The sequence below is a fragment of the Monodon monoceros genome, unplaced genomic scaffold, assembly GCF_005190385.1.
Source record: "Monodon monoceros isolate NGI ecotype Baffin Bay Population unplaced genomic scaffold, NGI_Narwhal_1 Super_Scaffold_18, whole genome shotgun sequence".
Lineage (NCBI taxonomy): Eukaryota > Metazoa > Chordata > Mammalia > Artiodactyla > Monodontidae > Monodon > Monodon monoceros.
In genome coordinates this window covers 167,193,400-167,203,045 of record NW_021703774.1, presented here as the reverse complement: position 1 = coordinate 167,203,045, position 9,646 = coordinate 167,193,400, and the positions used below count along the sequence as shown (strand labels likewise).

At 49.7% G+C, this 9,646-nt stretch overlaps 1 protein-coding gene across 1 annotated transcript in view; it reads left to right on the top strand.

The window, feature by feature from the left end:
* IGSF21 (immunoglobin superfamily member 21) overlaps positions 1-9,646 on the top strand; it is a 245,141-nt gene that overhangs the window by 221,603 nt on the left and 13,892 nt on the right. The window contains exon 5 of the mRNA XM_029230255.1: positions 8,915-9,030. Coding sequence (XP_029086088.1) covers positions 8,915-9,030 — 116 coding nt within the window. The remainder of the gene's footprint in view (positions 1-8,914; positions 9,031-9,646) is intronic.

The window sequence follows — 9,646 nt, the reverse complement described above, 5'->3', positions numbered from 1 at the left end:
GTGTGTCTGTGTGTATGCGTATGTGTGTTTATGTGTCTCTGTGTGTGTGCACTTATACATATGTGTGTGTTTATGTGTGTCTGCATGTGTGTGTGTATATATACGTGTGTGTGTATGCGTATGTGTGTTTATGTGTCTCTGTGTGTGCACTTATACATATGTGTGTGTTTATGTGTGTCTGTGTGTGCATGTGTGTGTGTCTGTGTATATATACGTGTGTGTCTGTGTGTATGCGTATGTGTGTTTATGCGTCTCTGTGTGTGTGCGTATGCATATGTGTGTCTGTGTGTGTGTCTGTGTCTGTGTGTGCATATATTACGTGTGTGTGTGTCTGTGTGTGTGTGCATATATTATGTGTGTGTGTGTCTGTGTGTGTGTCTGTGTGTGTGTGCATATATTACGTGTGTGTGTGTCTGTGTGTGTGTGTGTCTGTGTGTGCATATATTACGTGTGTGTGTGTCTGTGTGTGTGCACAGGCGCTCGTAGGCTTTTATTTCTACATCAGCAGTAACCCGAGCTGCCTCGGGTGAGGCCCAGCCTCACCGATTCACCACTTCCCACGCTGCACCACCCGCCTCGCACTCCCCTGCTCCCCCAGAGCAGCCAGCCAGGGCCTCCAGTTGGGCTTGTTAATTTTATCTCCTACCACTTGGAAAGCACAACAGCTGTCAGGGGAGGGGCGAGGCAGGTGAACCGGTGAACGGGGCTGCCAACCAGCTCTCCTCAGAGAGGAAGGCGGCGTGGATGGGCTACACCCGCAGCCACTGGGTACCCTTGTGACCCCACTCCACTCAGAAGGGCCTCCGTCTCCAGGCAGGGAGGGTCTGGGCAGTGGCCACCGATGCTGGCAATGACCTGGACCCCAGATTCCCACCCCTCGCTGGTGCATCCGCATGCGGGCTCCCACTCGCTTCCAGGGTTGGGAGTTGTGATCTGGCTCAGCAGATGCCACATAAAAGGGCCCCACTGCAGCTCATATACGCACAGGCACTGCGTTTATCTCTCCTGTCACTGATGGCGGCTCCATTTGGGGGCTTTTTGTCAGTATTTTTTCCCCTTGGCTGCCGTCACTACTCAGTTCAATATTTACTTTTCCCATAAAGCAAAGCGTTGTGCTTTTCCTTCTCTCTTTTTCTTGCTGGAGTCCCCCTTCTGCTGGTGGGCTGTTTCTTCCTCAGGCTTCTGCTGGGAGAGAGGGTCTTGGACATGGCTAAGATTTCAGCCCTTCCAAATTGGACAGGGATGGGAGGGCAGGACGCTTAAGTCCCTCCTCCCAGCTCATTCATTTGACAAATGTTGATTGAGCAAACCCTTGTGTGTCAGGCCCTTGGATGTAGCAGTAGACAGAAGAGTTCCTGTCCTCATGGTGCTTACATACTAGTGGGGTGTGTTGGAAGAAAAGACAAGTGTGAGAACCAGTATACGAAATAACTATACCTTATGATGAGTTCTATGAAGAAATAACAAGGTGCTGTGACAGAGAATAGAAGAGGCACCTCGCTTAGATTAGGAGGTGGCATTTGAGCTGAGACTTGAAAGATAAGCAGGACCTAGCCTTGCTCAAAGCTGAGTGAAGGACTTCAGGCAAAGCAAAGAGCAGATGCAAAGGCCCCGGGGTTGAAACAAGCTTAGGGTGTTTATAGACCAAAAAAATCTCCGTATATTTGGAGCATGGTGTTGGGGGGAGGGTCGAGACAAGGCTAGAGGTGGTGGCAGGGCCCACGGCATTGCAAGGTCTTTCGGGATTCCTTCCACAGGCTGTGTGCTTGTCTGTACTAGAAGTGAAAGAAGGAAAAAAGCAAACAGGAATTGAAATTGAATCCCTGCGTGGCAGGCTTGCACTAGCTCTGAGGTTAAAGAAAGACAAAGCTCCAGCCTTCAGAAAGCACACAGCCTAATGGAGAAACAGACGTGGGCCCAGGACAGAATGACAAGCACCTATGGGTATGACAAGAACAGGATGCTCCAGGAATCCAGAGGATGAGCCCTAACCCAGTCTGGGAAAGTGCTGGAAGGCTGCCTGGAAGAGGCAACAGTTAAGGGCAGACCTGAAAGATGAAGCCGAATTAACCAACAGAAGGACTAGTATGTCCGGGGCACAGAGGAGGTGAGCAAGGCGAGGAAGGAACCTGGGGCATTTCTGTGTGGCTGGAGCAGAGAAGTCTTCCTGGAAGAGATGCTGTTTTGAGTAGCATCTTAAAGAAGCAGAGAGAGACCAGTAGAGAGGATGGGAAAGACACAGAGATGTGGGACAGAAAAAAAGAAAGAAAGAAATTAAAATAGGAAGCATGGAGGAATATTTATATTCATGAACACTTTTATATTGAGGGTGGTTTTCTTTCTTTTTTAAATATGGTGTAATGACTAGTAGCTGATTGAAAGAGAAGGCAGTCAATAGAGCAGGCACGCTGAGAGGAAAGAATGGAATTTTGCAAATAATGTAATTTTGAACTTGTCTTTTCCCTCCCCCACTCCTCCCCAAAATCTAATTGATTACCGCCCTTTGATAAATGACACCCAGAGCAGGAGTGTGCTAAGACCAATTTAGCACAAGGTACCCAAGGGAAAGGAGAGATTATCCCTTCCTCCAGACAGTGGCCACCCCTGAGAGGAAGAAGAACTTCCCATGTCCCTCCCAGCCCAGGGAGAAGTGAGAGCAATTGAAGAGGTAATATAAATAATCCCTTTCTACTTCACCATCCTTGTAGAAGGTTTATGTCCATATTCTCGCTTCTTCTCTCAAAATCTTGGAAGCTGAAAGTTTGGCAGGATATGTTTTATTGAACCCATTTTATAGATGGGAAGACTGATGCCCGTGTGGGTCAGTTGATTTGCCCAAGGTCCCATGGGATGTTGGTAACAGAGCCTGGGCTGGAACCTTGGCCTGACTCTATTTGAGCTGGTTCCCTGGGAGGAGTTGGGGGGAGCCTCATGGTGGGGAGAGAATTTAACTTCAGTAGATACAGTTAGACCCAGATCTGCTGGGGTTTATATCACAACAGGTTTGTGTTCCTGAATTGCAAAAGCCAAAGGATGATTTACAGAGCTAAGAGCCATCACATTATCTGCCAAGTGAGTTACGATGACCGAAACAAAGTTCTGCTTTCAAGAGAAAAACGCAATATTTCAGAGTTAATTTCATAAAACCAATCACCCAACCATTGCCTCACTGTGTCGATGTTAACAGTAGAGTCTAAAATAACTTTGATTCCTGCCCCCTCCTCAATGGCCTGGAACAGAGGCGTGCTGTGCTGTGTGGCCGTGTCAGGTGTGAAGCCGCTTTACCTTCCCGGATGCTGGACAAAATCAGTCGAAGAAACTTCTAGCAGCAATTCTCTCTCCTTAAGGCAAAGTCAAAAATAAACTGGGGGGCTTCCCTGGTGGTGCAGTGGTTAAGAATCCTCCTGCCAATGCAGGAGACGCGGGTTCGAGCCGTGGTCCGGGAGGATCCCACATGCCACGGAGCAACTAAGCCAGTGTGCCACAACTACTGAGCCTGCGCTCTAGAGCCCGCAAGCCAGAACTACTGAGCCCACGTGCTGCAACTGCTGAAGCCCGTGCGCCTGAAGCCCGTGCTCCGCAACAGGAGAGGCCACCGCAACAAGAAGCCCACACACCGCAGCGAAGAGTAGCCCCCCCCTCGCCGCAACCAGAGAAAGCCTGCGCGCAGCAGCAGAGACCCAACGCAGCCAAAATTAAAAATAAATAAATAAATAAACTGGGAAGTCCACTGACTTGACTTGGGGGCAGTGGATTCAGGGGAGTTCTGTGGCAGTGGCCTCTGTTTGACCATGATGGTGAACTTGTAGAACTGAGGGGCTCTTCCTAATGCACAGGGCTGGGGTTACACAAGTACTGTGGTATGTCCACGAGTGGTTTGTAAATTCTGAAGCTCTGCCTTTGTCTAGGGCCTTACTGCTATGACTACTACTATTTCTCCCTTGCCCAGGCCAAATATGCCTGCCCAGTGTCTCTGAGGAGGGTCCTTTCAGGTACATGGTACCCACCCTCGCCCCAGGAGAGCATTGCACTAGCACGGACATCCCTGAAGACACACTCTCAGAGTCCATAGGGTACTGCTTCAGAAGAGTGGGGAGAAACTGGTGATCTAGGGGTCTTTGTTAATGATTCTTTGCCATTATATGCCACCTGGATCATAGCCAGGTGGCCTTGCTCTATACTGCTCATTCTGTAGCCCAGCTTTGAATTTGGGATTATTCTCGTCCAGGACCTTTATACCCATGACTGCAGCTGGCCATCTGTCTTTGACTGGATACTGTTTCTGGGGCCACGGGATCTATTCCAGGCATAGAGTCATAAGGGGGCTTTGACCTTGGTCAGAGATTGTAGCAGGGATGGGGATGATGAGAATGGAGATGGGGTTGGGCTTGGAGGAGGGATGGGATGGAGACAGATATGAGGATTGAGTTGGGAATGGGGATAGAGATGGAGTAGATTTAGGGATGGGGAAGGGAATAGAAGTGGGAATAAGAATGGAAAAGAGAATGGGGATGGAGGTGGAGAAGAAAAAAGATGGATGGAGATGGGGATGGGGATGGAGGTGGGGATGGAGATGGGGATGGAGTTGGAGAAGGAAAAGGATGGAGATGGGGATGGAGGTGGGGATACAGGTGAGAATGGGACTGGAAAAGGAGGGAGAGATGGAGGTAGAGAAGATGGGCACGGGAAAGACTGAGAGTAAGGGAAGGTGCTAGACCACGAGCCTAAGAAGCAGCAGTTTGTGGGGGAAAGAGTGCTGTACGTAGTCAACGGAAGGGAAGAGAGGAGGAAGGGGGAGAAGATGACGTGTGGAGTGAAGCATCCCGAGGCAGCCAAGGACTCCCGGGTGTAGACAGCTCCCTGACCACCCGCACTCAGAGCCCTCCGGCGGGCAACAGGAGGCGAGATGCAGAGTGAAATTTTCCTAGGACACAGCAACTGAGGAATACATTGATGCAGAGTGTGGGAAGCCTGGGCTGTCCACGCTGATATTAGCAGCTCTGCCGTGTCATGCTCCATACAACTGAAATCCGTTATTGTCTTATGAGCTTGATTAACTGTACATATTGCTAACACCTGCTCAGAAGTATAACGAGGGACAAGAACACAGTTCCCAATCAGGGTCTGTGTGGGTGGTGTGCGTGACTTGGGTGCAGATCTCCAGAATGGGGATGTGTGTGTGTGTGTGTGTGTGTGTGTGTGTGTGTGTGTGTTGGGGGGAGCACTTGTGCTGTACAAAGAAGCCTGGTCAGGATTTGGAAGGCCTGGGTGCCAGTCCAGGCACTGCCACTGACTGACGGTGTGACCGTAGGCAAATCTCTCCCTCTCTCTGACCTCAGTTTGCTTACCTGTAAAATGGAAGGTCTAGACTGGCCCTCTCCAATAGAAATACATATATATATATATATATATATATATATATATATATATATATATTTAATTGTAAGTTTTATAAAGACTACATTAAGAAAAGGCTTTAAAAAGTTAAAATGAACTGGAATAATATATTTGTTAAATCCAATGTATCCCATGTATTATTTCAGTAAGTAACCAATATAAAAATATTCATGATATACTTTACACACTTTTAAAAAATTATCTTCCAGATTCAATGTGTATTTTACACTTACAGCACATATGAACTTGAAAAAGCCACATTTCAAATGCTTAAGAGCCACAGAGGGTGGGCAGCTACTGTATTAGACAGTGCAGGTCCAGAGCATTTCTGGTCTCCTCGCTAAACCGTGAATGCCCCAAAGGCAAAGACAATGATTTATTTTCCCAGAAAGTAGCAAGGAGCCTCAAAGAAAGAATGTTAATAAATTCTGCTGATAAATGCATCTGACATGCACTTTCAAAACACTTTCAGGTACTTCTTTATTGAATCCTCACAGGTACTCTATAATTCCACTTTGCAGATAAGGAAACTGAGGTACAGAGTGGCTAAATAACTTGCCCAAGGTCACATAGCTGGTAAATGGTACCGCTTGGTCTTTAAACCCTGGGTAGTGTGATTTAGAGCCCATACTCTTAACCATTGTCCTATCTCTTTTATAATAGTGAGACAAATAATATTAATTAAAATTGCTAAACTGTATTGCAGGCTATGTGCTAGGCATCCTGTAAGCGTCATCTCATTTATTCCTCAAAGCAATCCTATAAGGAAGGTTCTAGGTGTCTAATTCCTGTTTGCTCAATGAAAGTAAGAAAGAAGGAATGAGGGATTTTAAAGGTGCCCCCTGACTAGCCCTGAGCCTCTAGTACAAGGGTCTCCAACCCCCAGGCCGTGGACTGGTACTGGTCCGCTGCCTGTTAAGACCTGGGCCGCACAGCAGGAGGTGAGCGGTGGGCAAGGGAGCGAAGCTTCATCTGTATTTACAGCTTCTCCCCATCGCTCGCATTACCGCTTGAACCATCCCCCCACCCCGTCCGAGGAAAAATTGGCTTCCACAAAACCGGTCCCTACTGCCAAAATGGTTGGGGACCGCTGCCTAGGATTCTTGGAGGGTATACTTATCCCTACCCATAAGCCACCATGAGCAGTGACAGAGAATTATTCTAAGCTCTAATTGGCATGGTCCCTTGATCTTTGGGGCATCCGAGTTAAGTAGAGCCACCCACGGGAAGAGTTCCTCCAAGGATCTGGATTAAAGGTATCCATGAGAGTTGAGATGTGTCAGGTAAATGAGCATCCCCAGCAGCTAAAATGTGCACTTAGGGCTAAAGGTGCCGATAGGGACGAACTTCTTTCTTCTTTCCAAAGATATGTCAGTGTTCCAGCTTAGGGTCAGTGTTTGAGCCCTGAAGCCAGGGTGCTGGGGTTCAAATCCAAACTCTGTGAACCCCAGAAAGCCACTTCACCTCTTAAGTTTCCCCATCTGTAAAATGGGAATAAATAAACCCATGTAGACGAGTGGTGAGGATTAAATGAATTAACCCACGTTAAGGGCTTAGAATAGCTCCTGGCTCCTAACTGTTGGTCACTGTTGGTTCTTGCCGTGGGATCCAGGCTTTCAGTGAGTTCTAGAAAACTTAGATTGCAGACTGTGACTTGTGGATAATTGAAGTGTTCTGGTGTGTTTTTCCCCTCTAGGAATTCCTTACCCCACTTCCCATCTGTTTCCTACCACCTCACACTTAATTACAGTTCTCCATCTATTGTTCTCCCATTGTTTCCCATTTGTTCCGCTTCCCTTGCGACAGCACATGGCGGCTGCCTGAGTGAATGAATGGTTCATACCTAGCTTCGTTTCACTAGACCTTAAAATAGAGTTGCCAGGCGTCTGTCGCCCCCGCCAGACTGTGAGCTTCTCGACGCGCTGTATCCGTTTCATCCCTGGGCGCCTGTGGTGAGCACCTGGCACCATGCCCGCACCTAGTAGGTGTCAGGAAATGTTGGTCGGATTTAATTAAACTTAACTGGAGTGAAAACCCCTTGCAGGAAGGAAAGGCCCACCCCTCTTCATTTTCTCTGTGTCCCCCACTGCACTTGACCTAAGGCTACAAGAAGCCAGAATTGACAGCCTTTCCTAAGCAAAGTTGTAAGGTTCTGGCTCCTGTCCTGCTGATGACAAGGAAGTTGCGGAAATAATCTCAAGAATCATAAGACTAGTGAATTACTAGCACGCGCTAAGCCCTTTCATATCGATTAGCTGGTTCATCCTTCAAATGTGTCTGCCAAGGATTAATCCCACTTAGCAAATCGGGAAACTGAGGCTCACAGTTTTGGTAACTTGCCCAAGGACATGGAGGTGGTGGTGACTTCCCTGGGACTTGGACCCAGGAGTGCCCGATGGCTCCACATTTGACCTCTCAATAACCCACGGTGCCTGGGAACACCTGCTTTGGCAAACCAGCCAGTAGTGGGTGGTGAGGAGAGCAGAAAGGGAAGCTGGTGGGAAGCAGGACCAATCAAAATAAGCCAACTTTGGGGGGAAAATAAAAAGAAAGAGGGAAGACTCTTGGCTCTAAATATCTCTCAAAGTCATCTGCTTCTCCTGCTCTGCCCTCACAACGGTCTAAGCGACCCATCTCGCTGGCTTAAACGGCACTCTGTGTTTCCAGTCTCTTCAAAATGCAGCTCAGATCATATCTCTGCTGTTGCTTGAAGCCTTCTTCCTCCTGCTCTCAGGACAAAGAAGAAAAACTCACAGCCAGCGGTGGGCTGGCAAACCTGCTCTCTGGGGGCCTGGGGTGGGGACGGGGGAAGGAAACAAACAAGAAAGCCCTGATTTGCAGTGGTGGCTGATTTCCATGGCGTAAAGATGCCCACCGTGGCCTGTTTCGATCTAGCAGCAGTTTAAGAACTGGTTCACAAAATTCCCAGCAATGTCACAATCGGCTCTCAGGAGCTGGTAGGAACCAGCCACAGCACACCACTGCAAACGGTGACCCACCAGCGGTGCCCTGCACATCTCCCCAGCCCCAGCAGGCACCACGTCCCCCCTCCTTGCCCTCCCACCACACAGCCTGCCTTCCATCCCCCCTGCCCTGAGCCAACTGTCACGAGGCCTTTGCACATGCTGTTCCCTCCACCTGCCACACTTGTCCTCTGCCTACTCTTGCGTCCTCAGGCACAGCACGGGGTCGCTTCCTCAGGCTTGAGCGGGTCCCTTTACATCCTGTCATACCTCCTGGTATCTGATGCACTTAGCACAGTTGACCGTGTGATCACTTGATTCATGGTTGTCTTCCCCACCAGGCTGTAAGCCCCGTGAGGCAGGGCCTTCTCTGTATGCCCAGTAGGGACATCCTTCTTACTGTCGTTGCTGCCAGTGGCACCCCCTGGAATTGTGCAATATTTGTCCCCCACCCCAATGCCCAGTGTGGGACCTGGCCCATCCTAGGTAATCAGTGAACTCTTCCCGAACCTTCCAGTTAAGCGTTGGTCTTCCTGTGCTTCTCTTTTGAGTAGCTCCTCCCACCTCCATTGAGGTGGTGGCCGCTGACACACCAGCACCCTTCAGCCGCTACCAAGCCCAGAACTTCACGCTGGTCTGCATCGTGTCGGGAGGGAAACCAGCGCCCACGGTGAGTACCTCTGGAGTCGTCCCTCCTCGTCCCTGCCAGGCCCCCCTCCTTCGTGGCTCGTCCAGCTGCCCCTGTCACCACAGCGCTCACTCTGCAGAACGAAGGATAGAGGCCACAGCTTGCATAAATTAACTCTGCCCCGTCTGCCTTGGTTTGACCCTGTCCACTCATCTGACCTACCCAGGCGTCCATATGCCTCTCTTGCTCCCAGCACCCTGGTGCTGAGAACCCCCGCTTCTCCTGGACCCTGAAATCCTTGAACTGCACAGTGAGGGTGGTCTTCAGGGGATCCCAGCCTCAAGCACACCCCTACCCCAGTTATTGAACAGGATGGAGACAGATGAGGCCCGGAGAAGGCAAGGGATGTAGAGAGAGTCAGCCACTGTGTTCTTGACAGAACTGGGACTCAAGGTCATGTCCTCCAGCTCCAAGTCCACTGGGGACGGTAGGAAGGAGGGAGGAAAAGGGGGAGATGGGAAGCGGGGAGGAGGGGGAAATCCCTGTTTGGGCCAACTCCTTATTAGCCCCGCCCTAAGCGCTTTGAGGCCTGTCAGTGCAGCTCACGAGTTACTGTCATGGCCGCTCTAAGGGGCGGGGAGGGGGTGGGGGGGGTGGC